Source organism: Lithobates pipiens, unplaced genomic scaffold, assembly GCF_037356315.1.
Source record: "Lithobates pipiens isolate NorthernLeopardFrog02 unplaced genomic scaffold, aLitPip1_a1.2 Scaffold_8, whole genome shotgun sequence".
Lineage (NCBI taxonomy): Eukaryota > Metazoa > Chordata > Amphibia > Anura > Ranidae > Lithobates > Lithobates pipiens.
This window is the reverse complement of record NW_027507903.1, coordinates 471,642,419-471,669,902: the sequence shown is the minus strand read 5'-3', so window position 1 is coordinate 471,669,902 and position 27,484 is coordinate 471,642,419. Positions and strand designations below refer to the sequence as shown.

At 44.1% G+C, this 27,484-nt stretch overlaps 1 protein-coding gene across 15 annotated transcripts in view; it reads right to left on the bottom strand.

Moving 5' to 3' along the window:
• Positions 1–27,484, bottom strand: part of PLEKHA5 (pleckstrin homology domain containing A5) — a 261,676-nt gene that overhangs the window by 91,841 nt on the left and 142,351 nt on the right. For all 15 annotated transcript variants that reach the window (XM_077468643.1, XM_077468647.1, XM_077468649.1 and 12 more), the window contains 6 exons: positions 26,292–26,396; positions 22,153–22,225; positions 18,344–18,444; positions 18,041–18,156; positions 13,640–14,107; positions 12,711–13,185 (listed from right to left, as the gene is read on the bottom strand). In XM_077468643.1, the coding sequence (XP_077324769.1) occupies positions 12,711–13,185; positions 13,640–14,107; positions 18,041–18,156; positions 18,344–18,444; positions 22,153–22,225; positions 26,292–26,396 (1,338 nt within the window). The remainder of the gene's footprint in view (positions 1–12,710; positions 13,186–13,639; positions 14,108–18,040; positions 18,157–18,343; positions 18,445–22,152; positions 22,226–26,291; positions 26,397–27,484) is intronic.

Genomic DNA, 27,484 nt, shown 5'->3' with positions numbered 1-27,484 from the left:
AGACTTTAGATGTGTTGTTGCAAAATTTAGCCGGAGATGTTTTGCTTTGTAAGAAAAGGCTTCCGCCTTGTCACACTACCCCATAGCCCAGACATATGAAGAATACGGGAGATTGTTATCACATGTACCACACAGCCAGTACTTGCCAGATATTCCTGCAGCTCCTTTAATGTTGCTGTAGGTCTATTGGCAGCCTCCCTGACCAGTTTTCTTCTCGTATTTTCATCAATATTGGAGGGAAGTCCAGTTTATGGTAATTTAACTGTTGTGCCATATTTTCCCCACTTGATGATGACTGTCTTCACAGTGTTCAATGGTATATCTAATGCCTTGAAAATTATTTCATGCCAGTCTCCTGACTGATACCTTTTAACAATGAGATCCATCTGATGCTTTGGAAACTCTGCAGACCAAGGCTAGGATGCAACTAGGAAAATGTCAGGAAAGACCTACTAGAACAGCTTAACTTTGTATGGGGTTAATCAGAGGCACTTTAAACGATGACAGGTGTGTACCAACACCTATTTAACATGAGTTTTAATGTGATTGCTTAACCACTTGCCGCCCACCCTATAGGCAAATGATGGCTGCAAAGTGGTTTCAAAATCCTGACCGGACGTCATAGGATGTCCTCAGGATTTTGAGCCGATGCGCGCATCGTGGCGATCGTTGTTGCGGGGTGTCAGTCTGACACCCCGCAACTACGATCTCGGTAAAGAGTCTCCGACGGAGACTCTTTACCACGTGATCAGCCGTGTCCAATCACGGCTGATAATAGTGTAAATAGGAAGAGCCGGTGATCGGCTTTTCTTAACTCGTGTCTGTCAGACGAGAGCCGATCGGCTGCTCCTCTGACAGGGGGGGGGTCTGTGCTGATCGCTTATCAGCACAGCCCCCCGAGGATGCCCAAACTGGACCACCAGGGACGCCACCAGGGATGCCCAGCACCAGGTATGCCACCTTAGACCCCCAGGGATGCCAGTCAGTGCCCACAATGGATGCCAATCAGTGCCCACAATGAGCATCACTGATTGGCATGCATTGTTTGGCACTGATTGGCATCCATCAATACAAAACAATACAATGTCGCCTATCAGTGCCACCTATGAGTGCCCATCCGTGCCACCTATCCGTGCCCATCCGTGCCACCTATCCGTGCCCATCCGTGCCACCTATCCGTGCCCATCCGTGCCACCTATCCATGCCCATCCGTGCCACCTATCCATGCCCATCCGTGCCACCTATCCATGCCCATCCGTGCCACCTATCCGTGCCAATTTGTGCCACCTATCAGTGCCAATTTGTGCCACCTATCAGTGTCCATCCGCGTCGCCCATCAGTGCCAACTATCAGTGCCCATCAATGCCACCTCATCAGTGCCACTTCATTGGTATCACCTCATCAGTGCCCATCAGTGTCGCCTTATCAGTGCCCGTCAGTGTCGCCTTATCAGTGCCCATCAGTGAAGGAGAAAATGTACTTATTTACAAAGTTTTGAAACATTTATTTTTTTTCAAAATTCAGTCTTTTTGTTTAGCAAAAAATAAAAACCATAGAGGTGATCAAATACCACCAAAAGAAAGCTCTATTTGTGGGAAAAAAAATGATAAAAATTTAATTTGGGTACAGTGTAGCATGACCGCGCAATTATCATTCAAAGTGCGACAGCGCTGAAAGCTCAAAATTGGTCTGGGCAGGAAGGTGTTTAAAGCGGGGTTCCACCCTAAAGTGGAACTTCCACTCATCGGAACCCTCCCCCCCTCCGGTGTCACAATTGGCACCTTTCAGGGGGGAGGGGGTGCAGATACCTAAGACTGGTATTTGCACCCACTTCTGGGAATAGACTCCCACAGGAGTCTAACTCTATGCCTCTTCCTGTCCCTGCGCGCTGTCTGCTGGGACACACACGGGTCCCAGAGACAGCGAGGACAATTCCTATTGCGCTGCGCGACTCGCGCATGCGCAGTAGGGAACCGGGAAGTGAAGCCGCAACGCTTCACTTCCTGATTCCCACACCTAGAATAGCGGCGGCGGCAGCCGAGCGATCGATCGGCCTCGGCTGCCGACATCGCTGGATCCTGGGACAGGTAAGTGTCCATTTATTAAAAGTCAACAGCTGCAGTATTTGTAGCTGCTGGCTTTTATTAATTTTTTTCACAGTGAAATTCCTCTAAGTGCCTGGTATTGAGGTGGTTAATTCTGAACACAGCTACATCCCCAGTCATAAGAGGGTGTGCACACTTATGCAACCACATTATTTTACTCCCCCCTAAAAGATTTCAGTTTGTTTTTCAATTGAGTTGTACAGTTTATAGGTCACATTAAGAGGTGGAAAAAGTTCTGAAACGATTTATATTTGTCTCATTTTTTACATCACAGAAACCTGACATTTTAACATGGGTGTGTAGACTTTTTATATCCACTGTATTTGCGGTTACCTTCTCGTGATTGGAAGAAGGCAAGAACTTTTGCTAGGGCCACCTCCAGACCTTGGTAAAAGGCAAAGAAGTTATCCTAGCTCTACTGCTGAATATCTAAGTCCATGGACTGGAATCCAGTACTCTAACCAGGGCGTTCAGATGAATAATCTTAATCTGGAAAGGCTGGCAACTCGGCATGCTCTTAAATAAAAGTACTTTGAGGATACAGGTACAGAGTAGGGCTGCAACTAACGATTATTTTCATAATCGATTAGTTGTTTCAGCACTAGTACAGAGTATATACTGACACGTTTTGGCTATGAAGCCTTCATCAAAAAGCATACAAAATCTATTTAAAAGTTGATATTTATAACATAGCAGACCCTCAGAGAGGTAGTTGCATCTTAATTGAGAATGATCAAGTCAAGTAGGATCACATGGAGAAAAAAAAAACGCTCAGAAAAAAATAAAAAATAAAACAAACACGGAAAAACCCAAAAAATAAAAAACTTAAAGCAGATTTCCACCCAAAAGTGGAATTTCCACTTTAAGGAGTTCTAACCTCAACATGCCGCATTTATCAAGTAATTACCCAGTACCCAGCTCCCACTTCTGTCCATGCTGCCTTGGCGACTCCTCCCCCCCCCCCCTCGCTCACTGCAATCTTCTGGGACACGTCACAGGTCCCAGAAGTTTGCGTGGCTATTCAGAACAGCGCATTGCGACTTGCACATACGCAGTGCACATCCAGCTGTGAAGCCGCAAGCTGCCACAGCAGGGTGCCCACATAAGTGATGCCAGCGCAAAAGGAGAGGTGGGAAAGAGAACAGAGGTTTCGAGCGGCCGCATCGCTGGATCGTGGGACAGGTTAGTGTTTGTTTATAAGTCAGCATGAACCAACCCATTAAGAAAGTAGGCCCCAAGGCTGAGTTCACACCTGAGCAGAGAAACTTTCAGGCATTTTTCAGCGTTTTTAGAAGTGTATTACAAGCAAAATTGCTAACACTCATGTTGTCCATTTTCAGGCGTTTCCATTGAAGTCAGTGGGGCCCAATCTGCCTTCAACAAGCCAAAAAGAAGGGCATGTACTTTTATGAGCAACAGGAAAAAAAAAAAAAAAGAGGCTTGTGTACTTTTATGAGCGACAGGCGTTTTGCTTCAGGCGACAGAATGCTCAGATGTGAACAGAGCCATTGAAATTAATTTGCCTTGTTAAGTGTTTTAAAGCTTTAAGCAGAAAATCGTTCAGGTATGAATAAGGCCTAAAAATTAGTTGTCTGACCCACCTAGCAATGGTAAAACCTAGCCACAGTAAAGCAGGAGGTGGAAAAGAGACTACCTTAGGTAAATGGAAGGATTTGGTATCAAAACCACCTTATTCAAAACAGTGTGTTTACTAGAGAGAACTGCTAACTCAGAAACACACCAAACAGATGTAAAGACAACCCTAACGTTGAGGTCTTCCAACGGAATGTCTAATCTCTTCTAAATTGGGTCTCCGACGAGCAGAGAGAACTAAGCTGAGTTTCCAAGATGATACAGGAGATTAAATTGGGGGAATTATATGAGGAACTCCCTGTAGAAAAGGTATTGCAAGGCATGAGGTCACCAGACTGAAGAAAGGCCTAAATAATAGATATAGGATACCTCCTATCCTTTAGGACCTGTATGTTAACAGTCATGCTGTTAAAAGCAGTGATTGAGAAGCAGGATGAAAAAGGGGGACTTTGGGTCAGAAAGTCTGGCTTGTTTGGAAAAGGCCAATGCTCGTTCACCAGAAGTCTGAGCAGGTCTGTGCACCACATTCTTCTTGGCCAATTTGGTACAAGCAGAATCACCGAAAACATTTCCACTATCTTGCACAGCATTCGAAGAAGGATCCTCATCCGAGGGAAGTATCTACGGTGAAGGCTAGAGGATCCCTGGTCTTGGCCTCAAACTTGTTCAGTTTGTTGTAGAACCTGGAGACCAAAACATCTACATCTGTTTTTCCCACGTTAGACAGAGATTAAAATATATCCGGGAGTGCAGAGTACAGTTGACAGTTTAGAAAGTCCATCTGTCAATGGTCCACACTCAAAATGTGGTTGGTCAAAAGCTGGAAATGTTTGTCCATTAAATTATTACACTTGTTTCTTTTAATATCAATATTGAGTCAATCTTAATCCAGCATTTCCATGATTCTATCTAACAAGTGCAATTCCTCAGCGCTGAGAGATAATGAGAAAGATTGTAACATTTTGTTCTTTTAGACAAAGGGAAGAACGTCTGCCTTCAAATTAGGTCAGTTTAACCACTTAAAGAGGAACTGCAGTGGGGCTCACATATTTTTTAATAAAAACATCTTTGCCATTCTCAAGCTTCCCTCCAACCACTTTGCATATTATTTTATATTTACAGTAAAACCTTGGTTTGAGGGCATTTTGCAAGACAAGCAAAATGTTTTAATAAAATTTTGACTTGATATACACGTAGCGTCATGTCACAACTGGGTATAAAAGAGAGGAGGCACATCTATGTGTAGCAATACGGTTACATTTAATAAAGGTACAACATTTAGCAACATATTGCTACACTTACAAGCGCCTCTCTTCTCTTTTACACTCTGTAGCTCCTGCTGGATTTTGCTTCTAATCCCCTTGTAGAGGATTCCATTTGTGGATGGACATTATGGTTACACAACCTATCGCATTGCTATAATCTTTTTATATGGAATATAACAGGCGTAGGCAACCTTTTGAGCACAGTAAGCCGAAAAATGTTTTCAAAGAAATTGAGAGTGCCGATTTTATAACAAAAAATGGAAACTTCACACTCTCAATTATGAAAAGGATTTTTCATAAAGTAAGTGCTGTAAACTACTTTAGTAGTGAGAAATTAACATCCTGCACTCTCACGCCTCAGATCAGCCCCAATTTCTGCAACTCCACACCTCAGATCATTGTCCTCCCTGCTCATCTGCCCCGCCACTGTACCCGCCTGCTCATCTGCCCCGCCACTGTACCCGCCTGCTCATCTGCCCCGCCACTGCAAGCCCCTGCTCATCTGCCCCGCCACTGTACCACCCTGCTCTTCTGTCCCACTGCTGAACCATCTTCTCATCTGTCCTAACACTGAACTTATCTGCTCATCTGCCCTACCAGTGTACCCCATTTTTCATCTGTCCCACCACTGTACCTCCTGCTCCTCTGTCCCACCACTGTACCTCCTGCTCCTCTGTCCCACCACTGTACCTCCTGCTCCTCTGTCCCACCACTGTACCTCCTGCTCCTCTGTCCCACCACTGTACCTCCTGCTCATCTGTCCCACCAATGTGCCTCCTTTCTCCTCTGCCCCAACACTGAGCCCCCCTGCTCCTCTTTCCCACCACTGTAACACCCTTCTGATCTAATCCAACACTGAATCCCTCCTGCTCATTTGCCCCATCACTGTACCCCCCTGCTTTTCTGCCCCACCCCTGTACCTCCTGCACATGTGCCCCACCCCTGTACCTCCTGCACATGTGCCCCACCCCTGTACCTCCTGCACATGTGCCCCACCCCTGTACCTCCTGCACATGTGCCCCACCCCTGTACCTCCTGCACATGTGCCCCACCCCTGTACCTCCTGCACATGTGCCCCACCCCTGCACCTCCTGCACATGTGCCCCACCCCTGCACATGTGCCCCACCACTGTAACCCCTGCACATGTGCCCCACCACTGTAACCCCTTGTTCTTCTGTCCCACCACTGTAGCCCCTTGTTCTTCTGTCCCACCACTGTAGCCCCTTGTTCTTCTGTCCCACCACTGTAGCCCCTTGTTCTTCTGTCCCACCACTGTAGCCCCTTGTTCTTCTGTCCCACCACTGTAGCCCCTTGTTCTTCTGTCCCACCACTGTAGCCCCTTGTTCTTCTGTCCCACCACTGTAGCCCCTTGTTCTTCTGTCCCACCACTGTAGCCCCTTGTTCTTCTGTCCCGCCCCTTGTTCTTCTGTCCCACCACTGTAGCCCCTTGTTCTTCTGTCCCACCACTGTAGCCCCTTGTTCTTCTGTCCCACCACTGTAGCCCCTTGTTCTTCTGTCCCACCACTGTAGCCCCTTGTTCTTCTGTCCCACCACTGTAGCCCCTTGTTCTTCTGTCCCACCACTGTAGCCCCTTGTTCTTCTGTCCCACCACTGTAGCCCCTTGTTCTTCTGTCCCACCACTGTAGCCCCTTGTTCTTCTGTCCCACCACTGTAGCCCCTTGTTCTTCTGTCCCACCACTGTAGCCCCTTGTTCTTCTGTCCCACCACTGTAACCCCTTGTTCTTCTGTCCCACCACTGTAACCCCTTGTTTGTTCTTCTGTCCCACCACTGTAACCCCTTGTTTGTTCTTCTGTCCCACCACTGTAACCCCTTGTTTGTTCTTCTGTCCCACCACTGTAACCCCTTGTTTGTTCTTCTGTCCCACCACTGTAACCCCTTGTTTGTTCTTCTGTCCCACCACTGTAACCCCTTGTTTGTTCTTCTGTCCCACCACTGTAACCCCTTGTTTGTTCTTCTGTCCCACCACTGTAACCCCTTGTTTGTTCTTCTGTCCCACCACTGTAACCCCTTGTTTGTTCTTCTGTCCCACCACTGTAACCCCTTGTTTGTTCTTCTGTCCCACCACTGTAACCCCTTGTTTGTTCTTCTGTCCCACCACTGTAACCCCTTGTTTGTTCTTCTGTCCCACCACTGTAACCCCTTGTTTGTTCTTCTGTCCCACCACTGAAACCCCTTGTTTGTTCTTCTGTCCCACCACTGTAACCCCTTGTTTGTTCTTCTGTCCCACCACTGTAACCCCTTGTTTGTTCTTCTGTCCCACCACTGTAACCCCTTGTTTGTTCTTCTGTCCCACCACTGTAACCCCTTGTTTGTTCTTCTGTCCCACCACTGTAACCCCTTGTTTGTTCTTCTGTCCCACCACTGTAACCCCTTGTTTGTTCTTCTGTCCCACCACTGTAACCCCTTGTTTGTTCTTCTGTCCCACCACTGTAACCCCTTGTTCTTCTGTCCCACCACTGTAACCCCTTGTTCTTCTGTCCCACCACTGTAACCCCTTGTTCTTCTGTCCCACCACTGTAACCCCTTGTTCTTCTGTCCCACCACTGTAACCCCTTGTTCTTTTGACCCACCACTGTAACCCCTTGTTCTTTTGACCCACCACTGTAACCCCTTGTTCTTTTGACCCACCACTGTAACCCCTTGTTCTTCTGACCCACCACTGTAACCCCTTGTTCTTCTGACCCACCACTGTAACCCCTTGTTCTTCTGACCCACCACTGTACCTCCTGCACATCTGCTCCACAGTTGTTTCCCCATGCTCTTCTGTCTCACTACTGAATCACACTCCCATCTGGTCCCAACACTGAATCCATCTGCACCACCACTGTAACCTTTCTCATCTGCCCCACCAAAGTACCTCCTGCACATCTGTCTCACCTCTGTACCCCCCCCCCCCCCGTTCTGCCACACCACTGTTCCCCTGCTCATCTGTCCCACCAATAAACCTCCTTTCACATCTGCCCCACTGCTTTACTTCACTGCTTTTTTGTCCCATCCACTGAACCCCCCCCCTGCCCATCTGCCCCAACACTGAAACCCCCTGCTCATCTGCCACAACACTGAACCCCCTGCTCATCTGCCACAACACTGAACCCCCCTGCTCATCTGCCACAACACTGAACCCCCCCTGCTCATCTGCCCCAATACCGAACCCCCCTGCTCTTTTGTCCCACTGTTGAACCCCCTTCTCATCTCTTCCATCTCTGTACCTCCCTGCACATCTGCCCCACTGCTGTACCCTCCTTATATAGTTACATATGTGAGGTTGAACAAAGACACAAGCCCAACCTATGTGTGTGATTATATGTCAGTATTACATTGTATATCCCTGTATGTTGTGGTTGTTTCTGCTCTTCTGTGTCCCACCTCTGAACCCCTCCTGCTCATTTACTCCACCGCTGTACCCTCTTATCTATGATCTGCAGAGTGGTGAAAGGAAGCAGAGATGAGGGTCTACCAGCCCTGGCACACTCATCCTGCTGATCCACTTCTCACATCCAGCCCACGTGTGCTTGTATGTGATATCACATACAAGAATTTGAAATGGATGTGCAATGATGAGCTCAGGTCAGGAGTATTTTCAGAAAGCAGCAGGCCTGTGTGCAGGATCATAAGTTGGGCCCCTGCAGCTTGCGCAGCACCAAAAGTTGGGTGTCATTTTCATTTGCGCTGAATACTGTCTGTGGCTTAAAGGGATGCAGAGTGACGGGGTGCAGTAGTAACGCAAAGGTTCAGGAATAATTTCAAAGTTCCCAGAAGCTCAACAGTAATTCCACAAACTGTCACCTGATTATGGTTTTCTCAATCATAGTGAAATCTCTTCTTTCTGAGATTGGTAGTGGCAACCAAGTGAGTCATCTTCCTCCAGATGGTGGGTGGGGCTAGCAGGACTGATTGGCTTTAGCAATGGCCAATGACAGTCGTCCTCCTCCAGGAAACAGGGACTGACACAAAAAAGTTTTACTATGCAAAGTTAAAACAATAAGGGCTGAGTGATTTAATAGATGGAAAGATGAAAAAAATGACTGAAGTTGCACTTTTAGGCTGGGTTCACACTGCTGCGGGGGGAGATCCGGATGCGATTCGCACCCGCACTGCAGTGCAAATCACATCCGATCTCCGTAGCGATGCGAGTTCAGCCATACAGATAGTATGGCTGAATTCGCATCGCTCCCGCAGCAAACTCGCACGGGACCCTTTTTTTGGTCCGCAACAGAATCGGATCGCATGGGGGTTCACACCATGCGATCCGATTCCTGTGCGAGTCTGCAGATCGCACTGCGATATGCGGACGGATCTGGGGGTGTCATTAACATATCATTGACACTCCCAGCCATCCGCATATAGCAGTGTGAACTGCCGGCGGGAGGTGTGCGATGCGGGAAAACGCAGCGGATTCGCGGCGTTCCCGCATCGCTGTGGTGTGAACCCGGCCTAAAGATGAAGCCTTTTTCTGACACTTGTTGTTTACAAGTAAAAATCTGTATTTTCTGCTAGATTATTATTTAGGACCCCCAAACATTATAGCGTATTTTCCGCACCATAAGATGCACTTTTCCCCCCCAGAAATATGGGGGAAAATGTCTCAGCATCTTATGGTGCGAATATACTGAAGCAATGCCCCCGCCGGCAACATTCCCCGCTGTCAATGCCGGAAGAGACAGACCTCTCCGTGACCATGACCACCGCCCCTGACCATGCTTTCCACTAAGGCACACCAAAAATGTCTGACAAACAATTGTACACAGTGAAAGGACAGAGAAAATGGCGGCAGAACAGCGCTATGGAGATCAGCACATGCAGACCTCCAGGCACCCAGCGGGGAGACCCCAGACACCCAGCGCAGCCCCCAATCTAAGGTGAGAGCCCCCAAGGGGACCCCTGGCTACAGGTACACACACCGCTCAGCAGCCCATCACGCAGCATCCCCAACGGGGGGGAATAGGGACAGGGAGAGAAGAGAGAGACCCCCTAATCAACCTCCCAGGGAATGCCCAGGTGCTCAATCGCGCCGAGGCAGGAAGAGCCGTACTTACCATCCGGACAAGCTGGGGACATCCCATCGCAGACCCACTCCCAAGCAGTACAGGGTGGCTTTTGGCCACGGCACACTGACATCTGTAGTCCGTCATATATGTGCCCTGGATTGTTGCGCTCATCGGCTGCCCCTGGAGCCTTAGGGGCATGTCGTGGCCGACCCAGCGCATAGCTAGGGTGTGCACATGTTCGATGGCCAGGCTGCAGAGACTACAATGATCTAGATTATCCAGCCTGTCACCCAGCCAGCTGTTTATAGCAGATCACAGGATCTTAAAATCTTGTGCAAAAGGCAAACATTCAGCAAAAAATCCCAGGACCGATGGTCCCGCAGGGAGCCTAGGTCCTTCTCCTTCACTAGGCAGAAAAAAACTGAGCTGCAGGAAGCAGGCTGAGGGGTTATTACCAGAGGGACCGCCCCCTGGGCAAAACTGTAAAGTTCAGTTTTTTTCACATGTATTACATGTTCTGCCTAGTCCTCTCCTGAAGGTGGCGTATTAACCTACAGTCAAGATTACTGGAGCTGTGTCCATCAATGAATGAAAGAGAAGAAGTCTTTTTAGACTTTTAGCCAATCTCTTAGTACCGACCCCCCTAGGTATCTGTTTTAACTGTGGAGAATAAGGTGCTCAGACTAGTGAGCACTGCATCAATTCGTGTTTCTACAGTGGAAAGCATTTGGCACAAAGCCATACGCTTGTACCCCACCAGCTACAGAGGAATAGCTGCCTCTGCTACAAAAATCAATGTCTTTCATACCTTCCTCCATATTTTCAAGTAAAGGGGGTTCTGGCTCTCATTTATGAACAGGTTAACAGGGAAAGAGGATGCATAGTCTTTTGGTGCTCTGTAAACCAAAGCCTAACTGCCTAGAGTCTTTCAAAGAATTCAGACATAGGGGCAGAGAAATCTGCTTTTGTCAGACATGCTGTATGGCTTGTGTCTGAGAGGCAGATGAGGGGAGCGGTGTAATAATGGTACATTGCTTCAGGGCCAGAAGCAGCTATGACCTTGAGCAGTACTCCGTTTTCTGCAAGCCATCAACATGCAATTGGGGCTTTCTGTCCCAGCTCCCTTGCATCTGTGATCTGCCATTGCTAGGCTGGAGATTCCCAGTGGGGTACTTATGGTTTAAGATTGCGGAATAGATGAGATTTTTTGTGTCCAGAAAGGAGTCGTTGTAAACCTAGCATTGGTGAAGTGGAGTGGCCATGTCTCGGTAGAAGATTGTAGCTAGAATGTAGCAATGTACTGCATGCGTCCATGGTGAACCGGCTTGTAGAAAAACATCTGGGAGGTGTGACACCTCTCTCCAACCCACCAAATATAAAATTTCTCATGCTGAAAAGTGTTAAAACCACTCAAAATGGCAGAGAGTACCACAATAAAGTGAATACTCTGCCCACTAACCTGCTTATTATGCTTTGCCTTGTGAATAGTGTTAATATAAGCCAGGAACCAATGTTAAAATATGCCTCCCCTTAGCCACAACACTGGCCTATTAAAGAATAAGTTCACCCTTTGAAAAAAATAAAAAAAAATAAATGCAGATTTTTTTTTGCAGGTAAAAAAGAAAAAGTGCATTTAATGTTTATTTTTTTAATCTAAGGAGCCTGTAGAGCATTGCAACCAAGATCTGCAAAACGCAGGTGCAATCTCAAGCTCCTGCAGACTCTCAAGATAGCTGTCTGCCCATAAATCAAATGGGCAGGCAGTTACCCGAGAGCAGGAAAATCAATGGATTATGAGGACACAAACCAGCACCCTCACAGTTCATTGAGAACTACAAGCCATCAGCCACAATCGCTGGCGGAACTTGTATGCATTCATTCATTCACAGGAAAATGTGAATGAATGATGCGGCCATGTGGGCGGAGCTCTTCACTGTTGAGCCGTTTTCAAATTCTGACTGCGGGTGTGGGAGAAGAGCCCCCGTTTACTGTCACAGTGAGGGGTGAAGTGAGGGGAGAGGCTGCCTTAAAACAGGTAGAACATGTAACATGTTCCAAAGGTGAATTTAGCCTTTAAAAGTCCAGGTCCAGGCTTCACCTGTTATGGTACAAATACCAACAAAGAGGTCATCAGGGTCTACAAACCTCAGACCTCAGCCCTAGACATGTACAGCATCTTGCAGATAACTTTACACCTTACACTTTGTGCAAAATGTGTGTGGCTGTTGCAGGACCCAGTGACCGAAGCAGACATTAAAACCCAGCGCCACATAATAGGGCCCAGGTACAGTCCCCGAGGTATATACCAAGGGTAGTCAATCAGGAAACTGCTAGTTAGCGCAAGGCAATTGGTAGTCAGATGTTGGGCAGAGTTATGTTGGTTTGTTCTGGGGGCGGCAAAAGTTTTTTGCCAGTGTTCAATTACCTGAAGGTAGCAACATATAATCCATGGTCTATGAATACAAAGTCCTGTGACCTGTCCTGTATTGTACAATTAAGAAGATCTTTTTTACTTTTTCCTGTTCTGTCACATATTGCTTTTTTCAGAATGTTATAGTCCCATTTGTGCTCTCCAAATAAAAGACATAATAATGGAAAAAATTGTTTTAAACATACCAAATTTCCTAAATACTAGAAACAGTCTCTTATCACTTAACTAAACTTGATAGGATTGCACTATGGGGGCAACCTATTATACATATAATTATATGAGGAAGAGTAGTATAAAATGATTACCTTGCTGGTTTGAGCTTTGGGTCTGCGGTCCATTGTCAAATCTCCACGCTGAACTGGTGAAGATACCTCTGATCTGTAGGCCCGGTGTGGAGAATATGTGTGATAACCAGAGATGGAGCCATGAGACGGGGACAGGGGAATGGAGTGCAGGGCCTGGTCGGAGATATGAACCATGGTTTTCGGGCTGGTCAGGGAAGAGTGCCTCCTTAGAGTTGTCTGCTTATTGTAAAATTGTCTTTGCTGCCATTCGTACAGTTGCCACATTGTATCATCTCGGATGGACCTCCGCTTCTCATCTCCTGTGGCGCTTCCAGGAACCATTGTTCGGTCATATCCCATCCCGGCTGTGCTACACACACTGTCTGGACGCGTCTTCAGATTGCGTGGCAATGTCTTATAGCCTTCTGGATAGCGTGGAACAACCTGAGCCCGATAACTCGGCATATTTCTGGGCAATGTTTGATATGACAGGACTCTAAATAAACACAAAATGTACAATCATGGAATAAGGTCTTAATCAAGACTGCACCGACAGGACAATTTTCTGATGGCAGAAGATAATCAGACCGGAGTTTAAAGTGTATGTTATGCCAACATTTCATATTTCTGAAACGGGTCTGTTGTACTATGCATGTGTATGAAAATGTATCCCTGTTGTTTTGCTTCTTTTGTGTGAAATGCCTGGTGTACCTGTCAACCACCCCCCCCCCCCCCACCCCCCACACACACACAGCTCTTTAATGGGAAGATCAGTGTAGTGCTGTTGCCCTGCCTTCTGGTGACCTCAAACCCTCCCCTCCATCCCGCAAACTCCACCCTCAGCTCACTAAGTGCCTTACATAACTGAGAAATGTTCTGCCTACTGTACTGTAAGGAGGGGTTTTTGTTTAAGGTAGTGACATGTAAATACAATGCTATAAGTCTCTCACCCACTGGCGTCATCCTCAGGGCCTCTCTCTCTTTGGGTCCGGATCCATTGTTCCAGCTGTTGCATGGAGCTGGTCCTCTGGATTATCTTTTCGGGCTCCCCATGCGACAAGTATGGTCTGTGGTTCACGTGGGAATCGGTCTCCGTGATATGGCCTTGACTGTCTAGGACTCTGTTGTCAGGTCCATTTATGTAAACACTCTTGTAGTGCCCTGTGCTTGTTGCCAGAATGTCATAGTCAGAAATACAGGACTGAATTTTCACACTGTTGATTTTAGTTAGAGGTCGATCTTGTCCATCTTTCTGGAAGCCATATTTCTCTGCCTCCCAAGTAGTTTTCTCCTCCACTTTGCTAGTAATTTCTTTATTTCGCTGGTTATTATTAGCCTCGGGCCGAATTAACAGCCTGTGATTGGCCACGTGGTTTATTTCCTGGGTGGCCATGTGCTCTTGTTTTGCTGCATTCTCCCTAAACAAAAGAGGTGAAGACAAGATAATCAACTACTGCATCTTCTAATATAACAATTTAATTTCATAACAATAATACTTTCTCCACCCCCACTACAATTTGCAGATATATTCCCTGACCGCAAGACGAACATCTTTCCCCAACACGCAGTAGATAAAGGTCAGAATGCAGTTTTTGATGTTCTCGCCAGGGTAATACAGATATTTTACAGTTTTATCCCAATTATAAATCTGCTCTGGGCAATCTGTTTCTTCATTTTCACCATATTTCAATACATACGAAAAACAGCCAAATATAGCGTACAGATAACATTGGCAAGTATTGAAGGCTCTCTCTTTCCTGATTATTCATTAAGATTTGCTGATGACATACAGCACCCCAAAAATAGGCATAATCAATTTTTACTATGAAAGAAAGCCAAGAAGGAACTTTCCCCTTTTTCCATTGATCTGTCACTTTCCACTTTTTTGTTACCCCTCACTTTCATCATTGATTGCTGCCAATCCTGAGTATTTGCACAAGTATTGGTACTCGTGCAAATGCACCAATACCTGAAACCGATACTTTCAGGCTTAGCTCTTTGAGTGGTCAGTGGGTCACCCCAGTGTTAAAGAAGTACGGCAATTGGAGCTGTCAACAAACAAACAAAACAAAAAAAAAAAAAAGCAGCCGGCAATGTTTATTACCAACATTGGTCAGCCCTGAACCACTAAAATAAAAAGAAACATAGTTTATTTTTGTATATTTCTGTTTCTTCATCTGCAGATCAAAAGGATGAACAAATGTTCCTGTGTTTAACCCCTTAATAACCCTCAATTTACTCTAATCAGCCTTAATTAACTCCTTAATCTCCTCCATTTAATTATTATTTTCCTGATTTATTTTGTTCATGTCTATTTTATAAACGATAAACAATTTAAAAAAATGTTTTTGTTTGCTTTGTTAGCGAATAATTTTACACATATATATTAACATATATTTACACATTTCACATTGGAAAAGCGCAAAATAAAAAAAAATTAAAAATCTATTTATTTAATTTGTAAATAACTTTTCAATGGCTTTGTACCATTGCGGACAGCTGAAGTTAAAACAAAATAGTTGCAGTAGGTACTGGTACTCATTGAAAAAAAAAAAAAAAAAAAAATGGTATCGGTGCATCCCCACTTTCTATGTTGTAACTCAAGCTACAAGCTACGATCAGCACAGCTCCAATGCAGTTTGCGCAATCTAGGTCTGGCCTATTTGTTGCCAATATAAAGGAAGAGCGCTCACTGTCGTACTGCTGAAACTCTTGAGAAGATAATGAGAATGCATAAAACGTGCAAGAACTGTTGTCTTGTTTGCCAAAATTAAATAATGAAAATTCTCAGCATATATAGGGCTTCACAACCATTTTAAACTAGTAAATGATGCAGTAATGATCTTTGTAAACAGACTCCCCCAAACAAAGATTTTGCTTTAATTAATTTTGTGCCCTGCAGGCGACGCTGCTAACCCTATTTTTTCATTCTGTGTCCTGCAGGCAGCACTGCCAACGCTGGCTCTCTCTTCCATGTCCTGTAGGTAACACTGTTTACCCTGACTTTCCGTATTGTGTCCTGCAGGCTACTTTCCTTCCAATAATTCTCCATTCTGTGTCCTGCAGATAACATTGCTTTTTCTGAATCTGCATTCTGTGTCCTTCAAGTGACACTTCCTACCCTGCTTACTCTATTACGCCATTCTGTGCAATTCAGGCAATACACAGTTTACCCTGACACTCATGTCCTGCAGGTGATGTAGCTTACCAGAATTCTTTGTTCTGTGGGCAACACTGTTTACCTTGACTATCCATTCTATGCCCTGCAGACACCATGCATGCCTCAATTCTCTGTTCTGTGACCTGCAGGCCACACTGCTTACCCTGCCTCTGCATTGTGTCCTGCAGGCAACCTTGCTTACCAATATGTAAGTTCGGTGTACTGCAGGAGACATGGTTTACCCTCTCACTTCTGTGTCTTGCAGACAACACTGCCTACCCTTACTCTCTTTTGTGTCCTGAAGGACACACTGATTTTGCTGACACTTCTTACCCTGAATCTCCTTTATAAATTCTGCAGACAATAGTGCTAACCTCAAAGTCTCCAGTTGCTTACCCTAACTCCTTGTTCTGTGTCCTGCAGGTGGCACTTCCAAAATTAACTATATTCAAGTGGGCCAGCGTAAATGTGCTGATTTTTCACTTGCAAACCACCTGCCGGCAAAGTTTGTCTGACAGAGGGCATATGTCACTGCCTGCTTCTAAGTCTAGGGCACACATACGCGTACCTACCCCCCCACTGTGATTGTACATAGCATGAGGCTGTCAGCAAGTCCCAGCCAATGATTCAAGGCCAGGACCTGCTGATTAGCTGTGTGCAATCAAAGCCCAGAGCCCTGTGTTGATTTGTCTGTACAGAGGGAGCAATCTCTGTTTCTCATCTCTGCAAAGCAAAGATAAGAAAGAGATATGTAGTAAAAAATCAGCACACATTACACGTTAGGCACACATTTAACACCTTAATAACCCTAGATAACCCCTTCACAGCCAGTGTCATTAGTACAGTGACCGTGTATGGAATGAGCACTGATTACTGTATTAGCGTCAGTGGCAGTCAGTCAGTTCAATTCCTCAGCAGCACCCCTCCCCCCCCCCCCACCATAATTCACTGCTCATCGCCATTATATAATTAGAGTATATATACACCATAGATTGTAGATGCTATAAATTTCATGCCAACCTTTTAATATACACTTTTTTTTAATCAGACATGTAGCAGAATACATTTTAGCCAATAATTATGAATGCATGACAAGGCAATTACCAGATAAAGTAGCGCAATGCTAAATAGCAAAATTGGCCTGGTCATGAAGGGGGTAAAATCTTCCAGAGCTCAAGCGGTTATAGGATTATGCATATTTACAAAAAGCATCATGTTTCAGAATTTTTACTCGTTATTTCCCTCATGTACAAAGCTAAAGATAGACTACAAACCTCAACTACCATTTCTGCATTTGCCATAGATCTGTAAAAGATTCTTGTGGTCACACTGTGTGATCTTTCATGGAATATATCTGCTGACTCTTCAAATGTGGCCAGTACTCCAACAAGCAGAATGTCCTGACTATGTGTATAATTTACCAGAAGACTGCAGGAGGAAAATTGCAGCTTTGAGTTCCGATCACGGCGACATGTCCTGCGGTAATGAGCACATCTGCAGCAAAAAGCACTCATACACCCTCTAAAGCTCATGCAAAACGTCCTAGTTTGCTTACCATAGAAAGCTTCCACAGCCTGCATAGAAAAGCCTGTCCCCTTAGGTCTGACTTGTAAGGGAGCATGAGAGACCTCTGCTCCCCATAGATCAAAGTGTCCTCCTCTGTAGCATCCTGGAATGGGACAGGCTTTTCAATCCTTTCTAAAGAAAACAAACTAAGGCTTTGCACACCCTTTTTTTGTAATGCACCAAGAATATATATATACAATTGACACAAAAGGTTCAGTTGTTTTTTTAAGTGCGTTTAATACATTCTTTTAGCATGTTCTTCTCTTTCCATAACACAAAAAAAAAACCTGTTTTGCATTTCCTGTCTGGCAGGCATTCCCGTAGTGTTAAAAGATGCATTAAAGTGTGTCAAAAACTCACAAAGCTGCATGACACTGCATTTTTGTGCGCTTTGGTTTATTCCTCTGGAGCTTCCCGATACATATTGCTCATATTGCAACAGCGGTGATTTTTAAAGCTTGCTAATGTGGACATACCCCATTAAAATAATTGTTTCTTAGATGTCCTGCAGTGAATATGCATTACAATGATGCGTTAAACCACAGGACAACACAAGAAGGTATTCAGCCCGCACTCAAAATTCCCCCCTCCCCCCACCACATTAGGAAAGAATTCAGCATTATACCGTTTGACGGGCTCCGAGTGTACAAGTGCCGCCCCAATCATCGCCCTCATCCACAGCTCCATCTCCTTGCTGGTGTCAGAGCAGAAGTAGTACGTTCGCATGTTGGGGTGTGCCGCCTGGGGGGGTGAAACTAATTTATAGTCGGTACACAAAACATGAAACCATAAACTTTATTTTCAGAAAAAGAAAAACAATGGGCATGAATGAAAGGCAGTAGCCAATTAAAAAGTCTTATTACCAGAGATTAATAATGTGAGGAATGTCAGATGGCTTATCTGTGATGAGATCTGCCTGTGTTCTTACCTTGAAGGCATATGAACGGTTTATATGGTCCTCTGGGATAACCACAGATATCTTGAAACTTGGAAGCAGAATACTCCCCAGGACGCCCTCTTCCTTCTCATCTGCCAAATGATAAGACTGAATTAAATATGTTACTGAAATAGAGAATAGGAGCTGAATAATATCATGATGGAGAAAGGAATGCATCAGTAGAGTTTCTAGCATAATTTTCATACCTGTGTAGAACAATCTGTATAGGTCACCAAACACACAAGTTACCTATGAGACCACAAATAACCATAAGAGGGAGACTATAGTGCCCTGATTCCCAACTTCTTGTGCGACTTTCAGGCCTCAGCAGCTAGCAGTCTAGTTTTTCTCTGGTTAGGGTCTGACTCGGGTACAATGAAGGAAAAGTATTAATCAGACCGGTCTTTTCAGATTAAATGGTTTGGTTTATTTTTTGAACACTTATTTCTTCTTTCCCTTTTCTATGCACTGTTCTCTGACCTTTTGTAAAGGATCGTAAGGAGTCAAAGCATTAATTCGCACTTAAGAAGATTGCATTCCTGGTGGTTTTGAAGCATTTTTGCATGTGTATCCAGCTATAGGAGTTTGATGGGCTGGGAAAGGTGATAAGAGCATAAAAACATGAAAATGCGCATAGAATGTGTTTTCAAGCATTTCTATTGAAGTCTGTTATCACAAAACCCCTGAATAAGCTAAAAAAACAAAAAAAAAACATGTACTTTGCTGACTGTATGCCATAGAGCAACTGAGCATACAAGTGTGAATAGCCAATTATAAAGAATGGGATTCTGCGCAGTCCGGCATAAGAAAATGGTCATGTGTGAATAGGGGTTAAAATATGGTGCCAGTAAAGTCTGAGGTGGCTGTAGAGAGCATAAGTGTCAAATCAATGTTTTGGTAGAGGGGACTGTAATGGCATTTATCTCGAACATTCTATCATTCTGCAATTCAGCTTTCATGTAGGGAACTTCCATGGCACTGTGCCTGCAGAGCACTCAGAGTTGTCTCTCTCTAAATGGGCACAGAGCAGTATGAACTGAAGGTACGCAAGGTGTTTATCCCTCTCAGCCATTCAGCTGTGTATAATTTTTGAATGACAGGAAACTAAATTACAGTCTCTTTACATCATAATAGCAAGTCAGCAAATTGTAGTGTTTCAGTAGCTGGCTGTATATGAAATATCTGTAAGAGAATTACCGTAGCTGCAAATGCAGAAACACTGAAGGCACTGTGAAGTGGCAGAGTCCACTTGTCCTGCACACAGGTCATATAGAGAAGCTACTTCACTTCTACATCATCAGAATCTGCTGCAGACAAGATTTCTCCTTTCCTGACATGTAGAATCAATTTTCTGACATAAAGCAATTGCAGCCTGTGCAGTGCAACCACTGGAAGGAGAAAATGCCGTTATTTTTTTGTCAACATTTACTTTGCAGAGGCCAAGAGGGACTTCGGCCTCTGATGGAGCACGATAACCTGAGGCAATAACAGAGTCTGACATTCAATTACTGCTCCGGAGTGTCCACTCTCTACACGCCAAGTCACCTGACCCCCACCCCGCTAGCAATACAAAGCTCAGGACAATTTAGAAAAATAAACTCCCTCCGCCATAAAGCGCTCTCTCTGCCAGCGTAATGATAAACACTTGTGTGCGGCAGAGGATCAGTGTCCACCCTGCTGTGAGCAGAACGCAATCTGCTGAATTACAGCAAACATACAGAGTCAGCGATGGAGGACGTGTGTGGAATACAAAGTATCGATTCCAGAGGTGGCAGAACTTCGCATCTCTTACCAAGTATAATGGCACAGAAAAGGGGACCAGAAGCCACTGGACATAACTGCACAGAATGGGAGACAGGTATAATTGGCACAAAAATGGGGGACCAGTGTCCACCACGTACATCCAAAAAATACAATAGACCACTTGGTATTATTGCACTGACTGAAAGACCCCCAGGAATAACCGCACTAAATGGTAGACTCCCAGGTATAACTGCACAGAACAGGAAGCCACAGTTATAAATCACACAGAACAGGGGATCATCAGGTATAACCCCAGAAAAGAATGGACTGGGGACCACCAGGTATAAGTACACAACCCTACACAAAATAAGAGGACCAAGGATTATATAGCCAACACACACAACAGATGGATTTTCTGGCAGAGTACTTGCCCGATGTGAAGGAATCATTCCAATGTACCTGCCTATACACTGCCTATTTACATTAACAATTTTCAATAGTAAATATGGATTTCAACAGTTTCATCAATTAAAAAAACAAACTAAGAAAAAAAAAAAAAACACAACTTTATGACCCATTTTGACTGAAAAAGTCCCTGTTAATTTACTACAGGTATAATCAGTTATTTCCATTGGAAGGTTCCGAAGGTGCTGTTTTTGCTGCATTTCTCTACTCTTCAAGACTAAATTTCTCTAATGAACATAAAGTGACTGGAGCAAATGTAAGTGAATTTAGAGAAAATTCTCTGAACTTCCCAATCAATCTATGTGAACCACTTACAATGTAATTGGCTAAGCTAATCGGATGATCCCTTTATTATTCCATTAACTTGCTGGAGTTGCCAAAACGTGTCCATCCAGCACAATGAAGGAGACTGTTCACCTCAATATCACACTTTGATCTGTCACTGAAACACAGGGTCTATGTCTGGCCATAGGTGGGACAATAATGGTAAGATTCAACAAAGATGCATAAAGAAAAAGAAAATGTTAAATAGGCTCATAAAAGTGAAAAATACTGATGGGGGTTGTTCAGCATTCAACGCCTCTGCACCTTACACACATTCTTTACATGTGATCTTTCTCAGTTAGCAATTCATGAAATTCTGCCAATTTGTAATTTCACAGAGCCACTGCTCTCTGTACTACTGAGAAATATGTGCAGGGCTCAGTACTTATATTGCCGTTACAGACCTCAGAACTACAAGACGGATGAAAACCGGTATGTCTGCGCTCACCTCAGAGATACAAGACAGATGAAAGTCGCTACACCCGTATTCACCTCAGAGATACAAGACAGATGAAAGTCGATATGTGCGCATTCACCTCTGAGAATAAAAATGGATGAGCCAATATGTCTGCACTCACCTTGGAGATACAAGACTGCCGAGAACGTATACGTCTGCACTCATCTCTGCGCTACAAGACTAATGAAAGCCGATATATCCACACTCACCTCAGCGCCATAAGATGGGCGAGAGCCGGTAAGTCTGCACTCACCTCAGAGATACAAGTCTGATGAAAACCTATAGGTCCACACTTACCTCAGCACTATAAGACAGGTGAAAGTCAATATGTCTGCACTTACCTCAGCACTACAAAATGTATACTATGTACATGCTTACATCAAGGCTACAAGACAGATGAGACCCTATACGTCTACACTCACCTTAGAGATTCAGGAGAAATAAGAGACTATACATCTGTACAGATCTCAGAGGTACAAGACGGATGAGAGCCGATATGTCCGCAATCACCTCAGAAATACAAGATGGATGAGAGCTGATATCTCAGCACTCATCTCAGAAATTTAAGACGGACGAAAGCAGATATGTCCACAGTCACCTCAGCACTACAAGACAGGAAGAGAGGCAATTTGTCCGCACTCACCTCTATACCACATGACAGATGAGAAATGATACCTCCACACTCACCTCAGAGATAGAAGATGGGTGAGAGCTGACATGTCCGCACTCACCTCAGAGATACTAGGACGGATAAGTCTGCACTAACCTCGGAGATACAGAACCATTGAAAAGTTGATATGTCAGCACTCACCTCGGTAATAAAAGAGACACAAGTCCGACAAGACGAACCAGCGCTTCTTCCACAATTTCATCCCAGAATTCGCCTGAAAAAATACACAATCACTCCATTAACATATGAACTTTACAATGTAATTATCATAATTAATAAGTGAGGCAGCACACCAGAAGAGGCCCAGCTCTGATACGCAAGGGGTTATTACAGAGCAGACATGGCACAGAGTATATAAAACTGTCAGGGGTTCAAATCAAACTTTATGTAAGGGTGAAGCAGACCTTTTGTCTGATCAATGATTAGAAGATGAGGGGAAAACTCCCCAGCAACAGTTGTCAGAACTAATCTCCTCTGACTGCGATGATGATCCCCCTTCTCCTTCCTGTTTTGTCACCAGGACAGGCAGTCAGGGATTACATCAAGGCAGGAATCCTGACCTTCCAAACACAATCTAAAAGAGGGAAAGCAAAGTTTGGGCTGGACTTCCACTTTATAAATATGTATAGATCGGCATTACTGTGCAGTTTTGTTGTGCCACAGCAAATAAGGAACCTAAAAAGAAAAACCCCTGGTGGTGGACTTTGGCAGCACGTACAACAGTAAAATGTATAGAAAACAATTTTATTTATTCAAAAGATTGGTATAAAAACATATCATAAAAATCGTTTATGAACAAACATGCCAATGTTTCTTTTTAGGACTTCCACTTTAATACACTTTGTCACAGAGCAGAAATGAGGCTGGACCATTGAGGATTACAGTAGACACGGAAATTATGTAATCTCTGCAGACCTTTCAAGGGTTAACAAAGACACGATGCTGACGCAACCTATGCAGATGGCACAAGGTGACGCTGCCACTACTTCACTTTAATTAGCACCACGTGCAGTTCAGTGTCAGCTTTTTGTAACACATCACAGAAGGTGTTTATCGAACACTATCACTACATGTTAATGACATCGTCACATTAACTCCCACAGTGCCAGATGAAGACTTCAGTGACTGTACATGGAGACTGATGTATGGAGGGGTTTTTACTTCCTGCTGTATATTGTAACAATCCTGATGTGTTGCCCAGCAGGTGAGCAATAACTCACAATATCAAGGATGGGAGAAGCTTCAAAACACTGCACCGCGCCAAGTATGCCATGAGAGGTGCCACAGCCTGGCTTCTCCTAAAATACATCTTAATGGTTTTATCTACCAAAATGCTTGCAGTGCTTTTCAGCCAGTCGTGTGATTCACACAGCTCTGCCACACTGCATAGGGAAGAGGTGTGACACCACTATTCAATGTCACAGCTTTACAGCTTCCTGGTGTCACTTTTTCACTGGCCTATCAATGTATCCCTGCCATGGCCCTACCTGTGCTCTCTTCCAGCTCCCAAAGCCTGAAATATGTTTGACACTGCAAGTGAAGAATTTCCCTCACCATTGCCAGTGATACTCTCATATATTTCTCATCAATTATTTATCCAATCTGACTCACCAATCTATTAGCTCGGAACTTTGGACACACACAGTTTACTCTTGTCTACAATTTTGGTCTGTGCTTGATTGAAAACCACGGATCATTATGCCAGTTTCCAATTTTAATTCAGTTTTGGAATGACAAATTTCTTATATGGGAAATGTAGTAAAAATGCTTTTTTAAAGACAATCTTTCAATCCGCAATGCAAACTGGAAATTTCATTATAAAAGATTACATTTGCAACCAAGTATGGCTTCAAAATTATTTTTGACAAATTTTAAATCTAGCTAAACTTTTGTTGAGAAAAAAACATTCCCCTCTGGGTGATCTATGTAAATTGCAGGGATTTTAACAAACTTTGTTTACATTGTGAACATTGCAGGGATTTTAACAGATTCCTAACTTTTGTTATTCTAAAGAAAAAGCCATTTGTGTGCACGTGCAAAGTGAAGGTGAACAGCAATCATTTTTTCATTAGTGATTAGCTGCTGCACTGGGTTCTAAAGAGGAAAGTGGCAGAGTCTGAATTCCTTTAGATATGATAAACCCTTTGGGAGTATCCCACCAAAACTGAAATGTTTGATGTAAAGAAAGCGAGGATGCCCAAAATCTGATAGCCAATAGCTGTAGCTTAGTGCAGACTTCTGGGAAAATTAGGGAGCTAATCACACAGGTAGAAAATTACACATCTGACATGACATCTATTGCATTTTACAGAAAATTTCAGAGATGCAAATTGAAAAGGAAAGGTAATTTTCAATAAATGTTACATAATATGGCTTGTGTCGCAATTTTATATGCTATATTTTTTTCACTGTGATTGTGGAGTTGCCCTTTTAGGCTGGGTTCACACCTCCGATGGATGCGGCTCGCAGCAGGGGTCCTGTGCAAGCCGCTCCACAGCTGCAATGGAGATATGTGAACCGGCTCTATAAAGAGCCAGTCACAATCTCCTGTCATGCGAATTCGCATAGGTGTGAGCCCAGCCTAAAGCAAATCTATGGGTACAACATACACTTTCATTTTAGAACATCGGCTTAATAATAGCAATACAAGTAAGTTATTTTTGACAATCCTATATAAGTTTACTTGAAAAATCTCCTCTCATGTTGTGACTTCTGCCAGTCTACTGGCCATCAATTTTTCTACGACTTAGATTCCCTGCATGCTTTGCAGCAACTCCTCTGCGGTTTACTTTAAATTTCTAAGCACTACATATCCCATGGTACCTTGCTGCATGCAAACAGTAACTAATGCTCTGACTCGTGACACTCCTGCTCTCAGCACCTCTAGTTCAGAAGGCAGGCTCTGTAGAATGTGTGACACATCAGTGCCTATATACAGGACATACGTGTCACAGAAAGTAAATGTGTGGTGGGTCTTCACAAAGTAAGTTTACAAACGTCAAGATCGTAATGTATACGATTTTACATTTTGACCATAGATGTGCTTTAATAAAGAATTAAAGATATATCTGGGGATTGTACTAATACATGTATGACCTCTTGCACTTCACGTCCCCATAGACTTACATAACAGAAGATCTCTGGTCTAAATATACCACCTCTATCAAGTCTATGGATGCTTTGCGTGCAGGTGTGGCAAACAGTGGAGAATTTCATCACATTAGATTTAAATATTGGGGGTGACCAGCAGCTCTAATGTGGAGGTAAGGGAGTAGTTGGGGTAGAGTCGGTGCAGCATAGAAGAAGGGAGATGATGTCCTGCCAATTAATAATATGAGACTACTGTTAAAGTGTTTGTTAACCACCCAAAAAAATAAGAAAATAGAGATCCGGGTCCCTTAAACCCGATTAAACAGCACAGTGCTTGTGCTGTGCAATCTGCCCCCCTCTTAATCTGTAAAAAAAAACAAACAAAAAACAAAACAACCTGCCTGATCCTACCACTTCCTTATCTCCCTCTCTGCGCTGACCACAAAAGATCAGGGCTGCTAAGCACCATGATCATCCCTTCGTCATCCACAGCCTTGCCCCCCCTCCAACCCCTCCTCCCTGCCTGTCAACTGTCTCTGCCGCCCCCCCCCCCCCCCCATCCCCACTGCTATTTGATTTTTAATTTCTTTTTATATGGTCACTGGCAACCCCTCAATTGTAGTTAGGCATAGCACACTGCATTAGTCTTTAATAAAAAGGAGGCTTGTAAATACCAATTTAGCACGACATTTAGGGTGGTCACGTGATACTCGGACGGTTTCCAGAGCTAATGCAAGAGGGACTGAGCAGCCATGTGACCTTCCCAGCTGATGTCAGAGGAAGATCTCTGTCCCTCCTGCAGTATCCATGCTGTACAGTGGCCGCAAGTCACGTGACCAGCCTGAAGATCGCTCTAAATCGTTAGTTACAAGACTAATACAGTGTGCTATGCCTAACTATAATAGAGGGGTCGGCAGTGATTTGTATATATGGATTCAAAAACAATTTAATGTAGGACAACTGGGTGCTCTTCCAGTAACTTTTATGAACAGGGACTACATGGAAAAAGAGGATTCTTTGACAGTTGAGAATATGAACAGCCACTGTACGCAGGACAATGGGGTGCTCTGCCAGTTAACACAGTTATGGCACCCTGTGACTGTACTGTAAGCTGTGTCTCACATTCGCACCATCATACATCACGCGCTACCCCAGCAGTTAACAAGCTATTAAAGAGACCATGTTGATACCTTCTTGTAGAGCCAGCCACGCATTATCACTGGAGCATTTGGGTTCCTCTTTATAGAATTTGATCGTTTCCCAAAATTGTGGACTTTTCCAGAAGATCTAGAGGACTGGAATAAAAGACACATCATTTATCACTAGACACAATCTTAACATACTTCTATTTTTTACAATGGTAGTAGAGCTGCACAATTCTGGTTAAAATGAGAATCACAATTTTTTTGCTTAGACGATAGATCACAATTCTTGCGGTGTAACATCATTTTTCACATTAAAACAAAAAATAAAAAATAAAAATTGGGCTAACTTTACCGTTTTTTTTTTTTTTTTTTTTCAAAAAAAGTGTATTTTTTCCCAAAAAATTGCATTTGAAAGACCGCTGGGGCAAATACAGTGTGACAGAGTGAGCAGATAAATCTCTCCATTTGTTATATTAAAGAATTGACAAACTCTGCAATAGAGATCCTCAAGGGGGTTGATTTGAGATCACGATTTAACAATTGTGCAGCTCTAAATGGGAGAAGAGAGGGTCATTCTTCACTAGGCACAAAAGGGGGCATTTATCAAACAATGGGAAACACAATTGAGACACAAATCAGGCTGCCTCACTGCTCAATAAAATCTCTGGGCCAGGTTTACATTATATTTATAAAGGAGTGGCTAGTCATTGGTTCGAATCTCTACCACGAGACTACCTGCATTGCGTTTGCACGTTCCTCATGTGCTTGCGTTGGTTACCTCTGGGTACTCTGCTTTCCTCCCACAATTCAAATACATGCTGGTAGATTAATTGGTTTCTGTCTAAACTGGCCCGAGTAGGTGTATGTATGCACACATGCGAATAAGGCAGCCCACAGATGATTCAGTTTTTTCGTTCAACCCCAGCTAGTTATATGAAAAAGCTGACCCAGTTCCCCCATTGTATTCTGACAGCAGAAAGACTTCCCTGCAGTCAGAATACACCGATCAGCATTGCAGATACCTGCAGCGCTGATAGAGCAGAGAAAAATCCAACAGAGCAATTGTACAGAAGTCAATTGATAGATCAACTTCTGTACAATCTCCCTGCCCATACATGGATCAAAATTCAGCTGGTCCCTGCTGAATTGGCCGCACTTTGATCCTTGTATGGCAGGCTTTAGGTACCTTACATTAAAAGCTCTTTGAGGGGAGAGACTGATGAGAATGCACAATATAA